Below are 23,634 nucleotides of genomic sequence, written 5' to 3'. Positions count from 1 at the left end.
CTCTCTTTCTATCCTTACACCATTAGCTCCACTGTAATTGAGCCCCCTTGACTATAAAAGGGAGGGTCATCCGCCTAGGAAAGGGATCCGATCCTATCTCTTGATAGATCTAAACCATAGACTCTCAAATCTCATAGAAAGCTTGTAACTCTCTAACTCTCACGAGCACCTGGGCTCAAGCAGCACATCCGATTGACCCCTGACTGGATGTAGAGCATGATTGTCTGAACTAATATAAATCTTAAGTTATTGTGTATTAGACCACATTCGATCATGACACACGATACACATTTTGAGTAGATTTAGCTGCCGGCCATTTCCGGAACTGACACTTTATTTTAAAATATTCTTGGTAATAACAATTTGGGGAGCTAAACAAGAAATAAAATTGGTCTTTCTGGTTTCTGCATTGTTCAAGAAAAGATATAGGAAGTTCTTTTGGGCCTATTAGCCCACTGGACCGTCTCCGGTCTGTGTGCTCCAAGGGGGCGGCACATCACTGTGAAAGCCGCATGGTCAATCGGGTTGGGAATTTTTAACGGCCAAATTGGCATCTTGTAGGCCATTGCTGGGCCTTATGTACTAGCCATTCGATTGCTGGGACTTTTTTTAAAAAAGGGATAAAAAAATAAAATTGGGAAAAGGGGTGCCGGTGGGGAACATTTTGAAAAACGGGTACCTCCCGCCCGCTGATCGGGCGGGAGGCGACCTCCCACCCATCCAGCGGGCGGGAAGTTCCCCGAGGGCCTCTTCGCGAATTTCTTATTGGCGAAGAGGTCCCTGCGGGGGCATCCCGCCCACCCAAAGGGCGGGATGTTGGTCGGGCGGGAGGTCCCCCCCCCCCCCCCCCCCGCTATATAAGCCCCAATCTGCCCCAAAAATTTCATTTTATCCAGCAAAAATTAGAAAAAAACAGAAAGAGAGGAGAGGAAGAGAGAAGAGGAAGCGGCGAAGCCCTGTTCACACGTCGATTTGGAGGTATATTCTCATTCTAGCCGTATAATTCCTTGAAAATAACTATAATCTAGGAAATATTTCTTAGAGTAGTTATGTTTTGAATAGTTTTTAGTATTTTCATTTATTTTTAGTATAATTTATATTCTGTATAGTTTAGAATTTGTAAAATATAATCTGAGAATCGCTGAAACTTAGGGTCGTCATTGTGTATTAATATGTAGTATAACTAGTTTATTCAACTGTGCGGTATTTTCAGATATGTCTTCCAAGAATGGTATTTTCAGTATATATTACGGAGAAGGAAATGTGATTTATGGGCCAAATGGGGTAGATTTAAGTGAATTCAACTGTGCGGTCAGAGGAATTACCAGACCGCACGAGAGGACATTTGAATCCCTATGCAACTAGTTAATGAGGGAATTAAGGATTGATCAGGAGACACACACTGTGAGTGTTCAATGCGTCATAAATCGTACCACTCACGCTTTGATCTGGGAGCCGATGCCACTTGCAAGCAACGAGGACTGGTTAACTTATCTGCAAAATACAAGTCATTGGCAATGGCCACTGGTACTCCTTATCAGTGTGCACCAGAACCCTTTGATAAACATTGAAGCTGCTCCGGGGGATGAAAATATTGATGAAGAAGTTGAGGAGGCAAACGTTGAGACAGGTGGCACCGCAGCACCTCAATACGTGGCTGATGAGGGGGAGAACATACCCTTTATTGTTGAACAGCTGCAAAACGAAGAACGTGAATTGGATGAAGCAATCAATGCCGATTCGTCTGATGATGACGATGATGTGCCTAAAGAATGGGTAAGCAGCGACTTCAGTCATCTTGTCGTAGATGGGGGATCTAGCGTGCTTTCGGATTGTAGGGAGAACGAAATTGTCCAGGGTGCGAGGTACCACTCAATTGAAGAGGTGAAGGAAGCTGTTAAGTGTTGGTCTCTCTCTTATGCGAGAGTTCAAAACAGTCGAGTGCAAATCTCGTAAGTACGATGTGGTATGTGTGAAGGAGGGCTGTCCGTGGCGGGTGCATGCCTATAAGGGTAAATGGAAAGATTATTGGGAATGCTGAATTGTCGCTCAGCACACTTGTCATTTGCAGGGGGTGAAGAAGACCCATCGCAACCTTACATCACAATACATCGCAAATGAGATGTACGGGATGATAGTAGAGAACATGTCATTTGAACCAAAGTCTATTATCAGGCATATTCAGGAAAAGTACAAGTATACCATCTCGTACAGCAAGGCGTGGAGTGCAAAACAAAAGGTGTTTGAGATGAGGTTTGGTACGTTCGAGGCTGCATATGATAATGTTCCTCGATTGCTGGCCGTCCTATGTCAGAGAAATCCTGAAAGCTATTATGACCTGAAAACTCTAGACAGAGGAGAAGGTCCGCCCTACACATTGCAGCGGGTCTTTTTCAGCTTGGGTCCATGCATTAACGCATTCCATCACTGCCGGCCTCTCCTGTGAATCGACGGGACCTTTCTCACAGAAAAGTATAGATTGCAAATGCTGACAGCTATTGGAGTGGATGGAAACAATCAATTACTTCCTGTTGCTTTTGCTTTTGTTGAGAGTGAGAACACAGACAGTTGGTACTGGTTCCTGGAACGGGTTAAGCTTGCAGTCGTTCGGGATAGGGAAGATGTCTGCCTGATTCATGATCGTCACGCCGGTATACAGAGGGCAATACTAGATTTGCAGCAGGGGTGTGTGGAGACCGGAGAGCCGCCCAAGTGGCGTGATGTTCGCAGTAGGTGGTGCATGAGACATATCGGTGCAAACTTTTTCAGGCAATTCAAGAACAAGCACCTTATGGATATGTTCAAGAGGCTATGCAAGGAAATGAATTAGCAAAAATTTAACAAGCAATGGCAGAAACTTGATGAACTGACCGGGAAGAAAAGAGCCGAGGACGCATCAAAAAACAGAACTGCACGTACTCGTAGAAGGTCTGGGTCAGCGGTGAAAACCTTTTCTGAATGGATTGAGAATGAACCCAAGGAGAAGTGGGCGTTACTTTATGATACCGATGGTGCAAGGTACGGTAGAATGACTACCAACTTCGCCGAGGTTTACAATTGGGTGCTGCGAGGTGTTCATGCGCTTCCACTGGTTGCAATTGTGGAATTCATCGTCCACGGGTGTACCGATTAATTTAGAGAGTGGTTCACTAAAAATCAGGTATTCATGCGAGATCCTGATAGATATTTTGGGAAAATGATAACAGAATATATGACTAAGAAGGCAGAAAGCGCCCGGCTACACCACGTACGGCAATGTGGTACACAGGAGCTCAAGTTTGAGGTATCTCCTAAAGACAGAGCGCGACGTGGCATGAGATGTCAAACTCCTGTAAAGGAGTGCATTCTCAAGTTTGATGGAACTTGTTGTTGCTCATGCATGAGGCCAAAGTTGCTGCACTTACCTTGTTCTCATGTAATGGCTGCTTGTGCGGATATTCGACATCCTGTCGATATATATGTTTCCCATTACTTCAGAAAGGAGACAATTGCCAGCACCTGACAGTATGAGATCTATGGGTTCCGTTTGGTTGGATCATTCACTGAGACAGCGAATCCTATTATATATATTCCAAACCAAGATCATCACGGGTTAAGAAAGGGCGCCGTCAGACACGGCGTATTCGTAATGATATGGATGAGTCGGAGCTCCGTCCGAGGATACAGCGCTGCAGTGCATGTAATCAGATTGGACACACGTATAAACGTTGTCCAAACAATGATGATGGCCCCAGTTCTGCTGAAGCTGGCCCTACAGGTGATGCTACAGATGGAAGACCTCCGGTTGCATCAAGGAGTGGGAGACGTCGCCGATCGAGTGCTAGTACGTCATCAGGCATCATTTAGTTGTAATTTTATTTCAACGTTGTTTGCTCATATGTAATATTTGCCGCGTTGAGATTGTATCAGACCTGGATGTGTATTTGTAATATTTGCCGCATTGACTAAAGACAAAATATTTGGATTCATGTATTAGTAATATTTGTAATATTTGTAATGTTTATAATGTTTGTTATCATATGTAATGTTTGTAATGTTTGTTATCATATTATTTTATTTTTAATGGCTTCATGTATTGTACTATCGTAATATTTTGATTCTACGTTGCAAAACGGTATCGTTTAACCATCTTCGTACGAGTTTTAGATACCGTAATCTTCTTCGTAATATTGAATTAAATTTTTATATGCATACATAAGAGTAAGGCGAATAAATCTTGTATTTGAAAAAAGTCTGAATTTCAAATTGTTTGTGAAACATAAATTCTAAGAAAGTATAACAAAAACCATAACCAGGGGACCTCCCGCCCCCTGGCCGGGCGGGAGGCCTCCCGCCCACTGGAAGGGCGGTGTCGGTGTTTAACCGGCTGCCCACCGTGGGATATACCCAGCGTTGGCCGTGATCTCGTCTTCGGAGATCGCTTCAAAGTTGACGATGGGAAGATCCCCATCGTCCTCGCCTTCTTCGGCCATCAGCACCTGGCGGGAGGAAAGGTCACGAGAGCTTTCGTCGACTAGTTCAGTCGACCCCTCCGCCACAGTGGCCAATGGCCTGCCCTCTTGGAAGGGCAATGGCTCGAGGTGAGCCACAAGCCGACCCTCTGCCTCGAGTAGATCGGAGAGCATCATGCCCCTCCAATGCACAATGCGCCCCTTCGGCAAAGAGGTAATCACCAAATCACCGGGACCAGAACAACCCGAAGCCCCCCGACACGCGGTGACTTCAGGCTTTCCGTTCTAGAGCAGCAAGTCCAGATCCTTCTCTAACATGGAGAGGAACCCAGATACGTTGGCCTCCTGAAGATCAGTGGCCGGTTTGCATGAGCCGAGTTGAGATCGACCATGCAGATCCCTAGATTGGAACAAGTCCAAACCAGGGGAACCTGTCGCAACACCAGAAGAAGTCGAGCCTGGAGCAGACTCCATCTCGACCCGTGCTGCGGAGGTATGGAGCGGCAAGTTGTCGAGCTCGTCGACGAACTTGTTGAGGCCGCTGCGAGGATCCGCAGCGAAGGTTTTTGGCCTCATGTCGACGAGGAATCGCCGAAAGTTGCCCGCACCATCTGCGATGCAAACCCACGAGGCAAAAACGAATGTCGTACCCTGAGAGGGAACTGACCTGATGAAATTGAAAGATGCCATTGAGCTCGCCGGTGGATCTTCGACGCGCTCCCCTACCTGGCGCGCCAGCTGTCGGTGTTTAACCGGCTGCCCACCGTGGGATATACCCAAGGTGGTAAGTTTTTGGTGAAGGGACGCCAAGATCAGAAACTCGAAGGTGCAAGGAACACAAAGCTTAGATAGGTTCGGGCTGCAAGATGCGTAACACCCTACGTCCTGTATGGTGGTTTGTATTGCCTTTGGTGTAGGATGACCTAATGATCTTCTATTTTGAGAGGGGTCCCTGACCTCCCTTATATATCCGAGAGGCCAGAGTTACAAAGGTGCTAACCAACCTCCGCTGAGGGATCATACCAGAACATATCTCGAGTAGATCCCCTCCGTGTTGGTTAGCTCTATCTCCTATTTAAACGGGATAAACAAGAGATAAACAAAATGAATAAGAGATAAGACGGACTTAATCTCTTAGACCTCTTTAAACTACGTTATGTCCCCAGCCCGGTGGCCTCGGGTCTGATAGGCGGGAAGCATCCCGCCTACTGGACGGGCAAAAAGCCTGCTGCAGGGGCCTTTTCGCGAATAAGAAACTTTTCTTATTCGCGAAGAGGCCCCTGGAAATTTTTTGGAACCTCCCGCCCGATGGGTGGGCCGGAGGTCCCCGGCCCCACGCATCTCGCCCGATCAAAGGGCGGGGGTACCCAATTTCCCAATTTTTCCCATCCGGATTCTCTTTTTCGAATTTTAACTTTTTTATCCCCTTTTAAAAAAAAACTCCGATTGCCGGCCTGCTGCGGCATGGGCGTCTACAATCGCCGGCAAGGTAAACACGACTTAACGAAAGTATCAGGTTAAAACAGATAATCAAATTCAAAAAGATTTTTAAAATTTTGATGATTTGCTTCGCAACTGTGTTCTGTTATCTGCTAAAAACACTTTCTTACTGTACATACCAGCTCATTATTCAGTTGTTCCCATCAGAAATGCATAAATACATACGCATAAATCCTTTGGTAACTCAAATTACAAGTTTTGAACACAAATAACCATGAATAACTCAAATTAAAATCACTCACAAATACACACACAGCAAATACACAACAAATGCACCCCTGCAAAGAAATTAATAAATACCTCATGGACGATATATATACCCCCAATAAACAAACTACTACCGCTTAGCTTATTTCCAGTCACGCGCACGCACAAGTAACCACGCGTCGAATCAGCTGTCCTCCCTTGGCGACGAGCACAAGTCTCGCGCCTTAATCAATTTTCTTAAATTAATTATAGTGGGTGGCAGGGTGAGCAGTTGTACTCCCTGCTTCCGCTCGTGTCCGGTGCGATCAAAAACACCAACCGGGAGCTGCGAACGCCGGCGCGGCGAGGACGGCCGGCCCCGATGCCGACCCCATGCCGGCGAGCCTCTGCTTCGCCTGGATCAGATTCGCCCGGAGGCTCACCTCCCGCATCTGCACAGAAAAAGGCATGAGAAAGCAGCTCAGCACGGCGCCCTACTCTTCTTTGCTGGTGGTGTGTGAAGTCGGCCTCAGCCCTCGGCCTGAGTCAAGAACATGTACTGGAAGCTGCGAAATAGCTACTAGGAATCGACCAGATCGGCCGTGTATCTGACAAGCCATCATCCAGAGGTTTAGTATCGCCTAGGCTACGGCGAGGCATCATCTTCAGAGAAGAGAACGACGGGGCACCCACCTGCAAGCCGGTGACGATGCTCGACAGCCGCGTCGCTTCCTCCAGGCACTCCACCTCCTGCTGGATCGTCCGCGCGAGCTCGCCCAGCGCGCCGCTCGTCGCGCCGGCCTGGATGCGCATGTAGAAATCGTGACCGATCGAGCTGGTGATGAGCGTGTGGATTCGCAAAGCGTGTCCCTACGATGAGCCCGCGCGTACCGTGGCGCGGAACGTGCCGATGATGGCCTCGATCTCGTCGACGGTGCCCGCGCAGGAGGACACGGCCTCGCGCAGCGACTCCGAGTCGGCCTGCGCGCCGGCGGCCAAGGGGAGGCCGGTGCAGGCCGTGGCGAGGACGCGGCCGAGCTCGGCGGTGGCGTCGGCGTGCGGCTTGGAGAGGGGCTCCCACGAGGCCAGCAGCGGGAGCTGCGGACGCAGCAGGCGCGCCAGCTTAAGCTTCTGCCGCCGCCGCTGCGCCACGATCCGCTTCGCCGCCTGGATGTTGCGCAGCTCCGCCACGCGCAGCCACGTGTAGAACAGCTTGTTCTGCGCGAGCGCGCCGACGTGCCCCGTCAGAGATCAGACGAAGTAGCGAGAAATCTGCACGCATGAGTCGTGACTGATGATGGCTCACCTCGGCGGCGGAGGTGGCGCGTGCCATGGCCTTCTCCATGCGCGCGTTGGCGAACCGCCACTGCAGCAGCCGCGCCGTCAGCACGCGCGCGCGGTGCGCGGCCTCCTCCTTCTCGGGCTCCTCCTTCCTGCGCGGCGCCATCACCTCCCGCAGCGCGCCCGCCGACCCCTTCGCGGCGCCCGCGTCGTCCGCCGTCGTCCCGGCGCTGCTGCTGCTCCGCCTCCGCCTCGTCGGCTCCCAGGGACCCCTCGCGGCGGCTCCAGGCTCGGGCATGGACCTGCGCGGCGGCATCAGGAGCGCGCGCGCGTCCGGCGTCGACGCAGCGCCGGCGCCGCCGCTGTTCTCCTTGCTGCTCAGCGTGCGCCGCGGCGGCGGCGCGTCGGCGCTGGGCGGCGGCTTCTTGTGGGCGAAGGACGCCGCCTTGCGGATGCAACGGGTGAAGTTGGCTGCGGACGCGGACAGCGGCGTGGCGCGCATGCCGTCGTAGACGAAGGCGCCGGAGCCGGCACGGGAGGCCGTCGCCGCCGTGCAGGGCCGCCGCGAGGGCACCGACGTCGTCCGCGGCCGCGGGGAGCCGCCGTAGGACTCCATGGACACGAGATAAATATAGGACCGATATATAAAATAATTAATGTAATAAATTAATAAATACAGGCTTCGCTTATCTGGCTATCAGTGCATTGTTCAAGAGGCCAAAATACTCGACCAGAGGAAGAAGAAGAAGAACGCAACGCACTGGCTGGCTGGCTGGGCTGAGATAGCTAGCGCAAGAGCTCTGGCTTGTACTTGGAAGAGATCGAGTTGCGACGTTGTGTCACGGCGAAAGAAGTGTTTTTGTGGGGGCAAGTCACTCTCATGACATGATAGAAGAACCACACGCCGTATATCCTCTCGATTAGGTGCCCGAATTATGACATTTCTACAAATCGATCATCTTGTGGTTTGTTTGCGTTAGGAGTATCGATCAGATCGGCGATTTGTATGCTGGTTAATTGGAGAATATTAATTGGCAGTTTATATTTGTACCGATCGAGAGGCATGCTTTTCATGATGTGTTTAGAAGAGGAGAAGTTGTTTTAGATTGGTTTTTGGAGGCATGTGGAAAGGATGTATTGGGTGAAATGGTGGGGTTTGGTGGGAGAAAGGGAGAGGGGAGCCATTTTTAGAGTGTAGAAGAGTGCGGAGAGCTCGTACGTACGTCACCGCGAGCTGAAAACGAGACTGTTCGGCCGTGCGCACGCTGCGATTTTCTCTACTTGTTTCGGGAAGAGTACGTCCTGAAGAAGTGAAGGAAGAGAGGTGTCAGCGTTGGGAGAGATAAAGTGGTCATTTTAGGTGGGAGTTGAGGGTATGCCGTACCTATCTTACAAAGAAACTTGCAGCTCTATACTGATCCAAGGTCAAGATCACGTTTCGATTCCCATGATCATGAAATTAAGAGAGACTATCTTTTTTTCGAAACACAATGTCATAAAGGTAGATGTTCGCATATACGTATGCGCATTCGTCCTGGTAAATCTCACTCATGCATACTATAACCCTATAAACATCTGGGAGTTATTCGAAGCTGGTTACTAACCATGGAAGCATAGAGAAGAGAAACTGTAAATTGACCGATCAAGTTGAGAGTGCCTTGGTCTACCCTCTGTGTGAGAGATAATTGGCATGAATGTCCAAGTGGTTATTGTGCATATGGTATGTCACTATGACAATGTGATGATATGCTCAGAGTACATGTGCGTTCTTGAAGATAACGTTTGAGCTTGCGCGCAATGGCAGAGGACAAAATTAAACAAAATTACGGTGCGACGAAACCATAAACATAGACAACGAAGCAAGACTCGAAACTAGAGCTGCAAAATTCATCGTTATACGTACCTCTCATTTTAGCCTTGCCCTTGCGATTCCCCCTCCGGTTTCAGTCGTTCTTCACTGGCCCAAACGCAATCGCCGGTCACCTGCCCGTGCGACGGTGACGGCCGGCCGCTCGCTGCTAGTTCTGCTTGTGCGGCTGTGCCTGCGCCCCCTGCCCAGCGGCCGCTGCTCATCTCGGCAAGTCTGCACTCAACGCTGGGCAGGGCAGGGCAGCGCAACGGCCAACAGGATTGATAGTGCTCTGCCTCGGTGCTGCTCGACCGACGCTCGATTCAAGGGAGAGCGAGTCACAAAGTCAAAAAGGGCCACGGGGAGAAAGGCTGGATTGAGAGACTGGTGGACAGCCCATTAACACTAAAAAGAGCCCATGAGTTGGCCCAAACATAATGCTACGCCTTTTATTCCCTCGTCCTGTCCATCCGTCTCATGCCTTTTATTTAAAAAGTGAAGTAGTAGTAACACGCAAGCAACTTTGTACTTCTTGATGAAAAATATCGGAGTGTCATTCGAGGATTGCACTGTCATGCCGTAGAACTTCCATTCATCGACTCATGCACGCGTGACGCGTGGTGAGTTACGTGGATGTTAAGGATCGGGCGAGGAGGCGGCGTCCAGCTGGAGCTATGCGGAGCGGAAGACGAAAGGCGGCGGTGGGTTGAATAGTTGAACTCGTCCCGTCCAGTAAAAGTTTGGGCACGCAAAAAAAGAAAATTTGTCCATATATAACTTAAGTAATTTAAATACGTTTGGAACTGAAGCACGTGGACATCAAGGTCCAAAATAAGTTCAGTCCAACGAAGTCCAAAGAGAAAAGGTCCTATCAGACTTTGGATTTTCAACGAAGTCTTAGTTTTCAAAAAGACTTTGGATTTTGAGAATCCCCCCCATTCCCAGTTCCACATGTGACTGTAACTCGAGCAGGCCTGGCGTAAAGCCGTAAACGCGCCTTGTTCTGAGCGACTTCGGTCTGATGGGCTGAGGCCCAGCTAAAGGTGATCCATTCGCTTGCGTCAATCTTGTTCTGGCAGCGGAGGCGCATCTAGACAAAAATCCAAGCCTGACCCTTGAAGCCGCGGACCCACACACCAAAAGAGGAATCCCCGATTGATTTTCTTCTGAGGCGGATCTCGGTTTGCACTCCCTCTCGTAGACTCAAGAGTCTCATGTGCGGTGGCTAAATATTGGTTGAGGTACGGTTGACCTTGTGCTCGCTGCCACCGTCGACCGATCGATTGCGCCCAGATCCTGCGTAAGTTTGGCTAATTAACTATGGCTTAGTTGTTCCATTTGTTAACTATAAATATGGCCAGCAGAGGAAGCTAATAAGCTCCTTGCCATTCTACCAGTTTTTTAAGTAGATAGTATATCCTTCTTCGCTTGAACACAGCTGATCAGTGCTTCAAGTATAAACCCACACACGAGGAGGAACCCAACACACCGGCGTAGCGTCGAGGACCAGCGCACCGCATGCCGGGTATCTATGTAGGAAAAAAACATGACTTAGTAATTTAACTTAACAGAATCTAGCACCTAAAGATAACACGAGCACAACCTAAATAACTTGACAGGATCTCACCTAAACAACATGGGCAAAACCTAAAAAATACGAACGAAGTTAAGATCTAGACCGGATGCGACACTGATGCGAATCCGGTCATGACTCGTGTCGGGGACGACGAAGGCACTTCCGTAGTCATTCTTGTAGTTGTTCTCGGCGTAGTCGTAGAAGGTCGCGGCGGCAGGTACTGTCGTCCTTCGAGCCTCCACAGGCACTGTTTAGGGATGGCGGTGGCGAGCAGGTGACGGCCATCAAGTCGCTCCAGCGCCGTCGGGGATCGGGCAGCTGTAGTGGGGCGGCTAGAGTTTTGATTAGGTTAGGCTAGTTTCCAAAAGCGTCAGACCCACTATTTATTATGGCGCTGAACAACCTGGGACCACAACCATGAGTCGATTGCGCTTCCGATCAAGGCGGGCTCATCTCTCGTTTTCACATTTTCCTTATCCTCTTATTTTTCGGCCTTCTTGACCACCAAAAATTCCAACATTCTTCCCTTTAATCTAAAGACGTATATTCTTAAAGTAGAGTTATGTAAAGAGACAATGTACCGCAACAGTGAATCAATTCTATTGTAACGTAAATATCCACAATGCATAAAATCACTCAACTTAATACGAGATGGTTGACTTATACCAAATGTAGGAATAATATAGCTTAGTAACTCAACTTAATAGGATCTAGCACCTAAACAACATGAGCACAACCTAAAGAATATGAACAAAGTTCAGATCTAGACCAGGTGCAACGTTTGATGCAGATCCGGCCATGGCTGGTGTCGGGGATGACGAAGACGCTTCCGTAATTGTTCCTGTAGTTGTTCACAGCGTAGTCGTAGAAGGTCGCGGCGGGTACCGTCATCCTTCGGACCTTCACTAGCACTGTCCAGGGATGGCGGCGGCGAGTAGGCGACGGCCTTCAAATCGCTCCAACACCGCCAGAGATCGGGTGGCTATAGTGGGGCAGCTAGGGTTTTGGCAAAAACGCCGGATCCCACTATTTATTATGGCGTTGGACGACTTGGGAGCCGCAACCATAAGTACGAGTCCGTTGCGCTTCCGATCAAAGCGTGGTACAGCTCATTTTTTTCCGTTTTCCTTATCCTTTTATTTTTCGGTCTTTTTGACAAAAAAATTCCAACAATCTAGACCACGATCGGTGCTCTGTCCTCCCGTCTCCGCGTGGATTGATTGTTACATCGTCGTATAACCAGCAGGTAGAGTCCGGTCAATAAGCTAGCTAGCTTGTTCTGTGACGTCGTGTACTGCACTAGAACTAGGAAGCTTTGAACAGTTATATTAACATCGACTGCAGTAGAACTCGATCGATCATGCACGGCCTTTATCTAGGAGTATTCGCCTACAGATCAGAGCCTTGAAATCGGAGTCGTCGACGAGGTTGTGTGATTGTGTCCTGCGACCGTGTCGCCGGCCGGGATCCGCTCCGCGGGGACCGATCGGATCGCGTTCACACCCGCCGCCCGTAGCACCACCGGCCGTTTGCTTCGCCGGTAGGCTCGCCGGGCCGGCCAGGGAGTCAACAAAGCAGCGCGGAGAGCTTGAAAAAGCAAAGTAAAAAAGCGGCGATTCTTGACGAGGGAGATGGGGACAGAAAACCGGTCGAGCGGACGTATGTACGACCGGTCACCGAGGCAGAAAAAAGATATAGTAATTGTATTAGGGGCCAAGGCAGGAAGATATTTTGCCAGGCGTAGGGCGTAACAATAGTTGGACTTGGACACGATACGATACGCACGGTCTCGTGACCATAACCACGAGGAAGACAGAAGCGCGCGCGAGGGGCAGATGACGGGCAGAGGGAATAATTAACGCGGACTGGGTCAGCAGCGGCGTGCTTCGGCCTGGAGCCCTGGACGGACGAGGCCATTTGCCGCGGCGCAGCTCCTCCTACTTCCTGCGGCGGGCGGTGCCGGCGATGCAGACGTGCGGTTCGTTTCTACCCATCGCCACGGGACACACGCTACGCGACGGGGTTTAGGGAGGTAAAAGTCTCGGCCGAGGCCGAGGCATCGGCGGTGAGGAGAGCACGATAGATGGCCGCCCGCACACGTCGGCTTGGCGTTGTTTCTTTTCGTAACGCAGCAAGGGCGACACGCACGGTCTGCGAGTCCTAGGGGAATTTTACCGTCCGTGTTGCCGGGGGCACAAGAGTAGCTACTAGCTAGGAGCACTTGACGGTGGCCACAAGATTCTCTCGTCTGGCATCTTGTGCCGATAGCTATCCCTTGCTTTTAGACTGTCTCCAACGGACGATCATAAGAATATTCAAACCTAAAATAAGTCTTCAATAGTTCTATTTCAGTCTCCAACAGGGTACCTGTACAGAAAATTTATTTTGCGTGCCAGAAGAAGCATAATCTAAATCTAATTATCCTCTCCTCCGAAGATTCATTCGTAGAAAGAGTTCTCTTTTGGATCTAGTGTTGGCGAAGATAAAAAATAGATATTGAATTCTTTACATGTAACGCTATGCAAATGTGGAATGAATCTTGTATTTTATACGTCATCGTTGGAGATAGCCTTACGGAGAAAGAGAGCGTGGGTTTTTGCCGCGTGAGGTCGACGGCGAGCCTAGCATCCTGCTCACCCACCGATCAGGCAGAGGTAGGCGCAATACCTAGCTAGTAGCCTTCTGCTGACGCCCATTCGATCCACCGGGTACGTATGTACATATATTGCTCCAGGATTGCCACTTATTGTTTACGGCGATGGCGGCGCCCCCCAAAACGCGATAGGATGGGGAGATTGTTCTAAAAAAACTAAAGGAAGGAGATAGGGATCATATACATAAGCAGTCGAGCTAGCTTCTGTATGTGTCAGCTATCCGCACGTACAAACAAGAAGACAATTCTCTCTTCCTCTCCGTACGAAAAAATCAATTCTACACGTGTTTATATAGCTACTTCTACGTGTATATCTCATAGTATAAGATATATCTGACGTAACAAAAGGTATGTATAAGATGTATGTGATCATACTAGACCATCTATGATGGTACTTTAAGTATGTGACCATACATGGAGTATATGCACATATTTATTTTTATATACCAGTACTAATGTATAATCAAAAAGTAGGGATGATGTTGAAATTTTTTTACATATCCTTTTGAAGTATCTAAAATTAGTATAGTATATGAATATACTCAAAGTGATAAAAGGGTACGTGAACATACGCACGATGGTATTCTGATAGTGAAAGTAATTACAAACGAGTGTAGATAAAACTTATATATATATATATATAAATCTCTTCATGCATCGTCAGCGATATTGTATCGTCGCGCAGCAGCGGCCGGCGGGGCCCGATCATGGAGCTGCCTTGCATCAGCAACGCCGGTGGTATCGAAACGCCGAATTGATCAATTCAGACGTGTAGGCGCGTCACTGGTTCCTTCTTGAGTACACGAAAGGATATGTACGCCCCAAGCACCCAAAAAGATTTAACAAAACACACGAAAGGAGAAGCATATTCTTGTGTTCTTCTAATCGTGCAGGCTGCCTCGTCGCCGCTCTTATCCGAACACGCCGCGCGATTGTGTCTCTTGCGATGAACAAGTGTGCCCCTGCGTGGGCCCCCACCGCTCTCCAAAAGGCGGCCATCTCATGGCCTTGGATCGCGACGTCGAATCAGAGGGGTTTTCTTTTTAGAAAAATAAAACTAAAAACTCAGAGCAGCTTAGCTACCAAGCCAAAATATCATCAGAGAGGACTGTGGAGTTGTTTGTTTTTAGCCTTGCGCTCGTCAGCTCGGCGTATAACGCGTCACGCGGATGGTTCCGCACAAGTAATAAATATGCCGTGCTTAACTTTGGGTCCCATGCATGCTGCGCTCCGTACGGGTGGCTTCTGTAAAACTGGAGCGTTTTGCCGTTGACGCGGCACCATGCTTCAGTCTGTTCCGGGAAAGAGAGAAGAGCTCTCGCTGTACCACCAGCATGGCATCCCCTGCTCTGCGTCTGCGAGACCCTTCGGCCGCGCGCTCTGCTGCCTGCTCTGTAGTGCGATGCGCCGGCGTGTACTTTCAGCAAAGGTCGCCCTGCTCCGCCCGGTCAACCTCAGCCTGAGGTGGTCGACCCGTTGGAACCCACGCGTGCGAGGTCGACCGGTCCATGCATGTCCGGGTGTGTTTTTTCTTTCACTCCCTTTCATTCGAGCAGATGGAGGGACGAAGGAGAGCTGGAGAGGTGAGGTCCACGACAACCGACTACTCATGGTAATGCATTAGGCCTGGTTCAAATTCACTTGGATTTTGGCAGCTCGATCTCATTGGATTCGGGATCTACTCCCTCCATTTTAAATTACAATTCGTTTTGATATTTTTACGTATATAGTTTTTTATATATCTAGTCATAGTGTATATCTAGATGCATAGCAAAATATATATATTAAAAAAGTTAAAATAAATTGTAATTTAGGACGGAGTTAGTAAGTTGGATATGAACCTCTTGTCCTTGCCGCTGCGTCCCGCGGTTATGCTCCTTTCGCTCCGCTTCTGCCTCACCTCATCCTGTGCTCGTTGCCGCCGTAAGGGGTCTAGTCCTCGTCAACGTTGCACTTCCTCAACGGCGCCACCACACTGTACGAGGATCTCGTACCTTTCGAGATCAGGTATGTGAAAATTCCATGGGAAATTAATGGAAAGCGGCTGCTAGTTTACGCCCTATGGTAGAAACGTATGCTTTCCTTCTTTCTCAGACGTAAATTGGATTGGTTAGATAGATAATTATGTAGATGAGGTTGGATTGGACATGATTGGATGACAAGACTTCCAACTAGATCGGATTAGATGGTAACGTGACATCAATCGGATGTTAGTTGGATATGGTTAGTTGGATTTTATACAATGATCCATTCTCAGGTGTACAAACAAACCTTCCGAAGAAAGACGGTTGCCCATGGCGCCGTGGATGAGATGAGATGGAACGAAATCGAGATAGGCTTGCATCATATCAGGCAGGGTCAGCACGGGACCCGCATCTTTACCGTGTAGCGCCACTGGAAGTCCGAAATGGTGCCCACGGGAGCTGACCTGGGTCTAGCGAAACCGGAGGGACAACACCCCGGGTCCAGGCAAACAGGAGCCAATCTCGCCTAGCCTTTGCGACATTCGTCGAACCAGTCCGCCGAGGTCCCAAACCTGGTTGCCTGGTTCCTTCCCTAAAAAGGCAGCGCGAACACACCAGCGCGGCTGGCCGGCCTGCCAAGCCAAGCCCTGCTGGAGTTGCCACTAGCCAGCAGCCCGGCATTAAGAAACGTGTCGCGACTACGGATCCGCTCCGGCTCCCGCTCTCCTCGCCCAGTCGTCGAGCGCGTGTAGAACGGGTCGCGTCCATCCGAGCCGTCCCACCAACCCACCGCACACCTCGGCCTCCTCCTCCTCGGTCTTCGTCTCCAAATCTTTGCCTCGTTTCACGTTTCACGACACTACCTAGCAGTAGTAGTAGCCACCCCAGCAAGGAAGGAACCGCTCCATTCTGGGCGGAGGCGTTCGCTTTAGCCGCGGCCACGGGCCGCCCGAGGCCGTCGCGGTCCCTGCCAGGCGGGCCAGGTGGGACCCGGCCCCCGCGCCCCGGCCGACGTACGCCGAGGCGAGACAAGGGGAAAGCGTCCCGCTGCTCCGGCCGGTCTCGCTCCCTCAGCTCATAAATAAACGCCGCCGTCCCGTTTCCCCTCCTGCATCCTCTCCCCTCCCTCCATCTCTTTTCCGTCTCTCCATTCTTCTCTTGCTTTTGCCGACCAGAAGCATCGAGTCGTCCGGGGCATCTTCACCCCCTCCGATTCCTCCACCACCTCCGGACACCATCCGCGCGCGCGCGCGCGCACTGTTGCCGAGCAAGGCAAACAGGCCGGCCAGAGGCGCCTTGCGAGCCCCGGCGGCGGGCGCATATTGATCGCGCGCTGATCAGCAGGTGACGCACCGGCCGGCGAGACCCGCGCGCGCGAGAGAAAGAGAGAGGTGGGACGGCAGCGATGGCGGCGGGGCTGCCGCAGGTCTCCGAGCGGCGGCTCGCGGCGGTGCTGGTGCTGCTTCTCGCGGTGACCGCGGCGGCGGCGGCGGGCGAGCGGCGGGGCCTGCTGGCGCGGGTGGAGGGCCCGGCGGCGCGGCACCGCCACGCGTACGCCGCCATGATGTACATGGGCACGCCGCGGGACTACGAGTTCTACGTCGCCGTGCGGGTCATGATGCGCTCCCTCACCCGGGTCCGCGCCGACGCCGACCGCGTCCTCATCGCCTCCGCCGACGTGCCGCGCGACTGGGTCCGCGCAATGTGAGTAACACCTCTGACCTCGCCCCCACCGCCCCGCCTCCTTCCTCCGCTCCCGGACGCAGCGTCTCCATTGTTGGACTTGGACCTGGACAGTTGGACTCCCAGCTTGCTTAATCAGCCATCTTTCAAGCCATTCCTAGCTAGAGGGGAACAAAAATATCCAACCATTTCTAGGAGAAATTGCTTTTTTTTTTATCAAGCGGTGCAAGCCGCGTCTCGGTGCGGTAGAAACTGGAAACGGAAGGCGAAGACTAGGAGGGGTGTTTCGGGTACTTGGGAGCACGATGAGACTTGCAGGCTGGGCAAGTGGGGCAGAGCCTACCTGCAGAGAGGAAGCTTCTCCTGGCTGCCTTTTGTTTTTTAAAGTCTTGTGGGGGGTAGTAACTCTAGTGATTCACATCACATGGAGAGAATCAGAGAGGTATGCACTGCATGCATATTTTGCCGTGACGCGCAGTGCCATTGATACTTGCTACAAGGTGCCTGTTTAGTCTCACAGAATATGCTGTCATGGGTGCCCTGGCTGTCAAGCCTTGACTATTGGCTTCCTGGCTCTGGTTCCAACCTGTACTTGTTAATTGGCTGCTGCCCAATTACATCGGTCAACCTTCCTCTTTCTTCTTAAGAAAACAGCGATTGCACAGAGGATTTTTCTTTTCTAGCCAATATGTCTTTTATTGGCCGTTTCAAAGTCAACCGCAGATGACTAATTTGAATCGGTGACACTCCCCTCCAAATCATGGCTTGATCATTTCAAAATGGTTAACAAAACTTTCAGTGCCTGTTTTACATCCGTAGGAAATAACTGTTTCAATGCTCCAGTAGTTTTTACTGCAAAATGTGAAATGAACAGATATTGACGATAAATGGGAACTGTATGCAGGACGGAGGAGGACGGTATGAGGGTGGTGATAGTGGAGAACCTCAGGAATCCTTACGAGAGCAATCTAGGAGGGATCAACAGGAGGTTCAAGCTGACACTGAACAAGCTCTACGCGTGGACCCTGGTTGACTACGAGCGTGTCGTCATGATTGATTCCGACAACATCTTCCTCCAGAACACCGACGAGCTGTTCCAATGCGGGCAGTTCTGCGCTGTTTTCATCAACCCCTGCTACTTCCACACTGGTCTTTTCGTGCTCCAGGTATGACCCCAACGTTTGCTGTTCCACCTGTCACCTGTCCAATATGGCCAAAGTTTGCAGTATTCCGCATGAAATAGTCTGGGCTTGTTGGCTTAGCTATGTCATTCGAGATGCTCTTTAGTCTAGTAACAGTATGAATCCTAAATTGAACCGATCTCCCTGCATATACAGCTGTGTTAACAATTGCGTCAATTCATAATTGCCAGTTGAGCTCGAATAACAGATTCGAGTATGCATTGACACTCCCAAAAATGAAGTAAAATTCTTCTGTTTGTATGAATGATCTGTAGACAATGCCAACCATCCATTAATTGATTTCTGTTAAATTCACTCACCTGAGATATTTTGTGCTCACACGTATGCAAATGGCCAAGTAGACTAACCTTGGATTCTTCTTCAATCCGCAGCCTTCTATGGATGTATTCAAGGGCATGCTTCATGACCTGGAGATTGGCCGTGAAAACTCTGATGGTGCTGACCAAGGCTTTCTGGTTGGGTGCTACCCAGACTTGCTCGACAAACCAATGTTTCACCCTCCTGAGAATGACACAAAGCTCAATGGGACCTATCGCCTTCCTCTTGGCTATCAAATGGATGCATCCTACTACTGTGAGTGCCATAGCTACATAGCTTCAACACCAACGCACCTGCATGTGACTATTGCTTCTTAAGATTTTAACCACTCTTCTGATGTAACATTGCAGATCTCAAGCTGCATTGGCATGTCCCATGTGGGCCAAACAGTGTGATCACATTCCCCAGCGCCCCTTGGTTCAAACCTTGGTACTGGTGGTCCTGGCCAATCTTGCCACTGGGCCTTTCCTGGCACAAGCAGCGCTGGGATGATCTCGGGTGAGTCAAATAAAACAACATAGAAGCGAATTATGTACTTGAGCAGACAGAAAACTTGTTTGCTGTTCTGTCCACTTAATATTTGCTTGCTTATATTTCACAGGTATGCTGCTGAAATGCCAGTGATTCTGATGGAAGTTTTAATGTACATAGTGATCATAGCAGTCACTAGATTGGCAAGGCCAGGGATGACAAAACTGTGTTATAACAGGCGGCCTGAGAAGCAAAATGCCCTGGTGCAGTGGCTGATCAAGATGGCTGTGATTGTGGCTATGGTGGCTGCATATTCCATTCCTTTCTTTGTGATCCCACGCACAGTTCATCCGATCATGGGCTGGTCCGTCTACCTATTTGGCGCACTAGCCCTTTCAGTGCTTGTGATCAATGTTTTTCTGCTGCCGCCACTTGACGTGCTTACGATCTGGCTCGCGATTGTTGGTATGCTCTTCGTAATGGCATTCCCATGGTATAATGATGGTATTGTGAGGGTTCTGGCAATCTTTGGGTACGCATTCTGCTCTGCACCTTTCTTGTGGGCATCCCTGGTGAGGATGATGGACTCACTGCAGACGATGCTTGAGAGGGATCCATTCTTCCCCCGGCTTGGTGAACAAACACAGGATACTGAATTCAGCAAGCTGTACTGATTCTTTTATGCATAGATTTGAGATGCTTCATCACCACATGGACAGCTGATCCGGATCGGCTAATTCTTGATTCATTCTGACGGTTTTGCTCAGGCATTCTACTGTGTTGATAGTAATGTACAAACATAGCCTGCAGCAACCATGATTGATGCAGATACAGGAAAGATAGGTCAGCTGTACTGAATTGGAAAAAAAAAGAATATTTGCTGCATGGAATGGGTGTGGGGATTGTTGCAAAGTACCTTTGTGTCTTGCCAATTTGGATGATCCGAACTATGACTGAACATATATTTTGCAGTCTCTGTGATGGAAACTGTGTAAATACGCAATCTCATAAAGTGGCAAAGACCTATATATGGCCAACAGGCTAGTGATGTATCACAAATTTGCATGACTGAGATATAAATCATAAACAAATGTATTAGAAAGAAAAAGGCTAGGTAGGAAACCCAGAAAAGAAAAAGATAGCAAAAGGAATTTCCTGAAGATAGCAATCAAAGTACAGAACTGTTTAGACTTCTGGATTTAGTTAAAAATGAGCATAGAAATTATCAGAATCTTAAGATGTTAACAACCTGTAACGAAGAGCAATTTCTGCTGTACTAGGTCAGTTGTACCCACCTTCCAAATCAGAAACACATGATGCCCAACCCGAGGGTATATTCCTTTCTTTACCTACTTATAATAGATTGCTTTGACATGCCACAATATTTCTTTTCTTATCTAGAAAGAGAGGTTGGTGTGGTCCATACATCTACTATCATAGATCCACTATGTACTGGTAGCTTGCCTATTTGTAAATCCTCTGGACTGTACGTACTCGAGAGAAGTAGCTCCCTTCCGTGATAAAGACAAGTTTCACTACCTCCTTCCATGACAAAGGCTAGTTAGGTTTCACTATCTCCTTTCTCAACTCACTATTTCCCAGATGCTCTAGAGTAATCGATAAAATAAAAAAGGTAAGAAGGAACAGCAATGATCATACTCAACTTCTGTTTTTGTTTTGGGCCTATGCTCAATTTGCAACTTGGATCACATTGAGAACATCTCGAATAATTATTTATTCATAGCACATCCAATGATGATATGGTATAGAAATGGAAGTTGTTGCCAATTCCCTTCGATTGTGCAAGGTATAAAACCAAAACGTAAGTCACTGAGATGACATCGCAACAAAGTGTTTATTGTAAATAATATTGGACATATTGTCTACAGTTGGAGAAAGTATAAGACATGCCTTCCTAAATTTCAGCATCTTGCCTAGACTGAGCTATTAACTTTTCCTGCAATTCTGGTTGCCTGGGAAGAACAATCTTAGCCCCTTGACCTGATGACGTGAAATATCTCTTCAGTATCATCTACAGCGAGAGTAATCATTTTTCAAAATTAGCCAGAAGCAACCAGTCATGCGTAAATTTGTAGAAACATATAATACACAGTACCACTGCAGCATACGCATCAGATTTGACATCACGGGCAGACTTTTTGACACCCCTGGAAGATGAGCTTCATACTCAGAAAAGATTCTCAAATTAAAACATCAATATAATCTGAGAGTTAGCGATGTGCAGTAGAAAATGCTGGATTCTCAAATCTCAAGATTTTATATTGGTTGAATGGAGGAGGAATAGGTATTTAAATGATCAGATTGAAAAATCAGGGGCGTTGCAGCGATATCAAGATTCTCAAATCAACACCATCAATATCAGCTAGGTGTTGCAGCAACAGTGACATGTCAAACTGTCTAATGGTCGCCAATTTGCCATTTGCAAAAGAATAAAACTCACGTTGAGATCATGTAATCAAGGGCATCTATCGAAGTTCCATGTTCATCCTGCAAATATACCCTCAAGCCCCTGCGCGGTGGAAACAAATCCACTCAGCCACTCAGCAATCACTAGACCACACATTGAAGCAATCCAAGAACTCGCAGTTCAGAACACTGCGAAATTTGCCTACTGACGGTGCTGCAGCACGCGCACTAGCGACCAAAAGCACCGCCCACTAAAGTTTGGAGACTGCACGCAAGCAACGAACCTCTCCGCCGCTTGGACGGCGAGCCTCCCGACGACGCTCCGCACCTTGTTGGACTGCGGCGTCTCCCTCCCATCGGCCGACACGGGAAGCCCGATGATAAGCTCGTCCGCCTCCTGCGATTCGGGTACCAAAGGGACGTGTTCAGGACACCCCAAAACGAACATGGCGTTCAAAATTTGAAACGTCAACCGCCACAGCTCAGAGCAGATCGAAGAGAAGAAGGCAAGTGAAACGCCACCTGCTGCCGGGCCACGTCGAGCAGCGTCAGCTCCAGCTTCTGCCCGCGCAGCTTCAGAACCTGGCGCCATTCCAGCCCACCTCAATCTAGTGGGGCTTTGATTCTGAGCAGTCGAAGTGAGAGCGAGAGGGTGCGTACAGTGAGGGGGCGAGGGAGGGTGATGCCCCGCCCGACGGCGAGGCCGGTGCGGGCGTCGCCCAGGTCCACACCGAGGCTGAACCCGCCTCCGTACCAGAACGGGTCGCGCCCCCGCCGCCGCGCGTTCGGCAGGAGCGTGGCGGGGGGCTCGCCGGCGTCCTCGGACCGCCCGGACACGGGAGACGCCCTGATAGCTCCGGCAGCTCTTCGACGGCGTGGGAGTGGGATTCGCTGGGAGGAGGAGGAGGAGGGGGCGCCGGCCCGCACGAGAGGCCCCAGCTCCACAGCCACCGCGGTTGTCATGGCGAGGCGGCGATTGGGCGGTCGGTGCGGGTGATTGGCAGCACTGGATAGGGAGGGGGAAGAAGTTATGGGCCGTATTCGGCCTTGGTAGCCATAGTTTTCGACAACGTGCAGATTATGGGCCGTCGTTGGGCCCTGCATATGAGAAATTCAGGTTGCTATCGCTGCTACCGACTCCTAACGCGCACATTTCTATTATATATATAATAGGATGAAAGAATTGAAAACCTTTCTCACTAAAATTAGATCCACTGTACTCCTCACGAAGAACTCATTGTGTGGCTAGCGGGTACCAAAGTTTGGTAAAAACCTCAAAACCACATTTTAGAGAATGAATCGGCTCAAAAAACCAAACTTTTTTTACCTAAATTTACCCTAGACCCACCGCAACCCCTGCTTTGTGTTTCCAACCACCTGCCCGACAAATGAGCCTCCTCCTTACTCTTTGGTTGCTTTCCTACCTCTGCGATATGTGCACATGTTAATGGAAATATCATGCATGTATGTGATTGGCTCCAATCAACATCATCCGTTGGCAACAAATTAGGCAAGCTTATTTTCTTTCTATCAGCTATACGTACGAACCACAGATGTATGTATGTGTTAATGGAATTAAACACCCCTATATATATATGTGATTGGCTGGCTCTAATCAATATCCGTTGGCAACAAATCAGGCTAGCTTAGGGTGTGTTTGGTTCAGCTGTAGATTCCTGAAAATCTGATTTCTGGATCAGCTGTGGGAAAGCTGCTGTGAGCCGACAGCTGTGGGAAAGCTGAAAGCTGTTTGGCTGAAACAACTGTCAGCTGTAGATTTCTGTAAGAAATGTCTGTTATGCCCCTGAGATCCCATAAGGTTATTTATATGCTAATTAATCGCATGGACATGTAGATGACCGTTTTGGAAAGAAAATATTCATATTTGTTAATATTTGACATATATAATAATTTATACAAAATATATATCCACGTTATAAAAATAATTGAATAATTTCTTTTTTTTCTTTCATTTTTCTCTCTGTATTTCTTTCCTCTTTTTTTCTTTCTATTTTCCCCTTCTTCTTTCTTTTTTTCCCTTTTCCCTTCTCCCTTTTCCCGTTCCTTATCCCT

The 23,634-nt window shown here is 49.2% G+C and overlaps 3 protein-coding genes across 3 annotated transcripts; 1 reads left to right on the top strand and 2 right to left on the bottom strand.

Moving 5' to 3' along the window:
* Window positions 1-6,019: 6,019 nt before the first annotated feature.
* On the bottom strand, window positions 6,020-8,994 carry LOC112875837 (QWRF motif-containing protein 7-like). The gene is made up of 4 exons (XM_025939833.1): window positions 7,444-8,994; window positions 7,029-7,355; window positions 6,831-6,938; window positions 6,020-6,589 (listed from the first exon to the last, which is right to left on the bottom strand). Exons 1-4 carry the CDS (start codon window positions 8,032-8,034, stop codon window positions 6,464-6,466), a joined length of 1,152 nt encoding a protein of 383 aa, XP_025795618.1. The 5' UTR covers window positions 8,035-8,994; the 3' UTR covers window positions 6,020-6,463.
* Window positions 8,995-16,569: 7,575 nt separating this feature from the next.
* On the top strand, window positions 16,570-20,160 carry LOC112875000 (putative glucuronosyltransferase PGSIP7). The gene is made up of 5 exons (XM_025938658.1): window positions 16,570-17,164; window positions 18,048-18,309; window positions 18,717-18,918; window positions 19,014-19,161; window positions 19,265-20,160. Exons 1-5 carry the CDS (start codon window positions 16,866-16,868, stop codon window positions 19,806-19,808), a joined length of 1,455 nt encoding a protein of 484 aa, XP_025794443.1. The 5' UTR covers window positions 16,570-16,865; the 3' UTR covers window positions 19,809-20,160.
* A 694-nt stretch (window positions 20,161-20,854) lies between these two features.
* On the bottom strand, window positions 20,855-22,565 carry LOC112875001 (putative pre-16S rRNA nuclease). Its single transcript, XM_025938659.1, has 6 exons — window positions 22,222-22,565; window positions 22,084-22,143; window positions 21,846-21,958; window positions 21,596-21,664; window positions 21,251-21,302; window positions 20,855-21,166 (listed from the first exon to the last, which is right to left on the bottom strand). The coding sequence occupies exons 1-6, from the start codon at window positions 22,522-22,524 to the stop codon at window positions 21,050-21,052; spliced, it is 714 nt and encodes a 237-aa protein (XP_025794444.1). The 5' UTR covers window positions 22,525-22,565; the 3' UTR covers window positions 20,855-21,049.
* Window positions 22,566-23,634: the final 1,069 nt, after the last annotated feature.

The sequence above is a fragment of the Panicum hallii genome, chromosome 9 (genome assembly GCF_002211085.1).
Source record: "Panicum hallii strain FIL2 chromosome 9, PHallii_v3.1, whole genome shotgun sequence".
NCBI lineage: Eukaryota > Viridiplantae > Streptophyta > Magnoliopsida > Poales > Poaceae > Panicum > Panicum hallii.
This window is presented reverse-complemented; position numbering and strand designations above follow the sequence as displayed.

What these genes read in the sequence shown, in the direction of transcription:
- LOC112875837 (XM_025939833.1), bottom strand. Translation starts at nt 8,034, where the DNA reads ATGGAGTCCTACGGCGGCTCCCCGCGGCCGCGGACGACGTCGGTGCCC. An exon ending in GCGCCACCTCCGCCGCCGAG is followed by an intron (nt 7,356 to 7,443) that starts GTGAGCCATCAT and finishes GCGCTCGCGCAG; the next exon opens with AACAAGCTGTTCTACACGTG. An exon ending in GCATCGTCACCGGCTTGCAG is followed by an intron (nt 6,590 to 6,830) that starts GTGGGTGCCCCG and finishes TTTTCTGTGCAG; the next exon opens with ATGCGGGAGGTGAGCCTCCG.
- LOC112875000 (XM_025938658.1), top strand. Translation starts at nt 16,866, where the DNA reads ATGGCGGCGGGGCTGCCGCAGGTCTCCGAGCGGCGGCTCGCGGCGGTG. An exon ending in CTGGTCTTTTCGTGCTCCAG is followed by an intron (nt 18,310 to 18,716) that starts GTATGACCCCAA and finishes TTCAATCCGCAG; the next exon opens with CCTTCTATGGATGTATTCAA. An exon ending in CAGCGCTGGGATGATCTCGG is followed by an intron (nt 19,162 to 19,264) that starts GTGAGTCAAATA and finishes TATATTTCACAG; the next exon opens with GTATGCTGCTGAAATGCCAG.
- LOC112875001 (XM_025938659.1), bottom strand. Translation starts at nt 22,524, where the DNA reads ATGACAACCGCGGTGGCTGTGGAGCTGGGGCCTCTCGTGCGGGCCGGC. An exon ending in GCCGTCCAAGCGGCGGAGAG is followed by an intron (nt 21,665 to 21,845) that starts GTTCGTTGCTTG and finishes TCCACCGCGCAG; the next exon opens with GGGCTTGAGGGTATATTTGC. An exon ending in CTGATGCGTATGCTGCAGTG is followed by an intron (nt 21,167 to 21,250) that starts GTACTGTGTATT and finishes CTCTCGCTGTAG; the next exon opens with ATGATACTGAAGAGATATTT.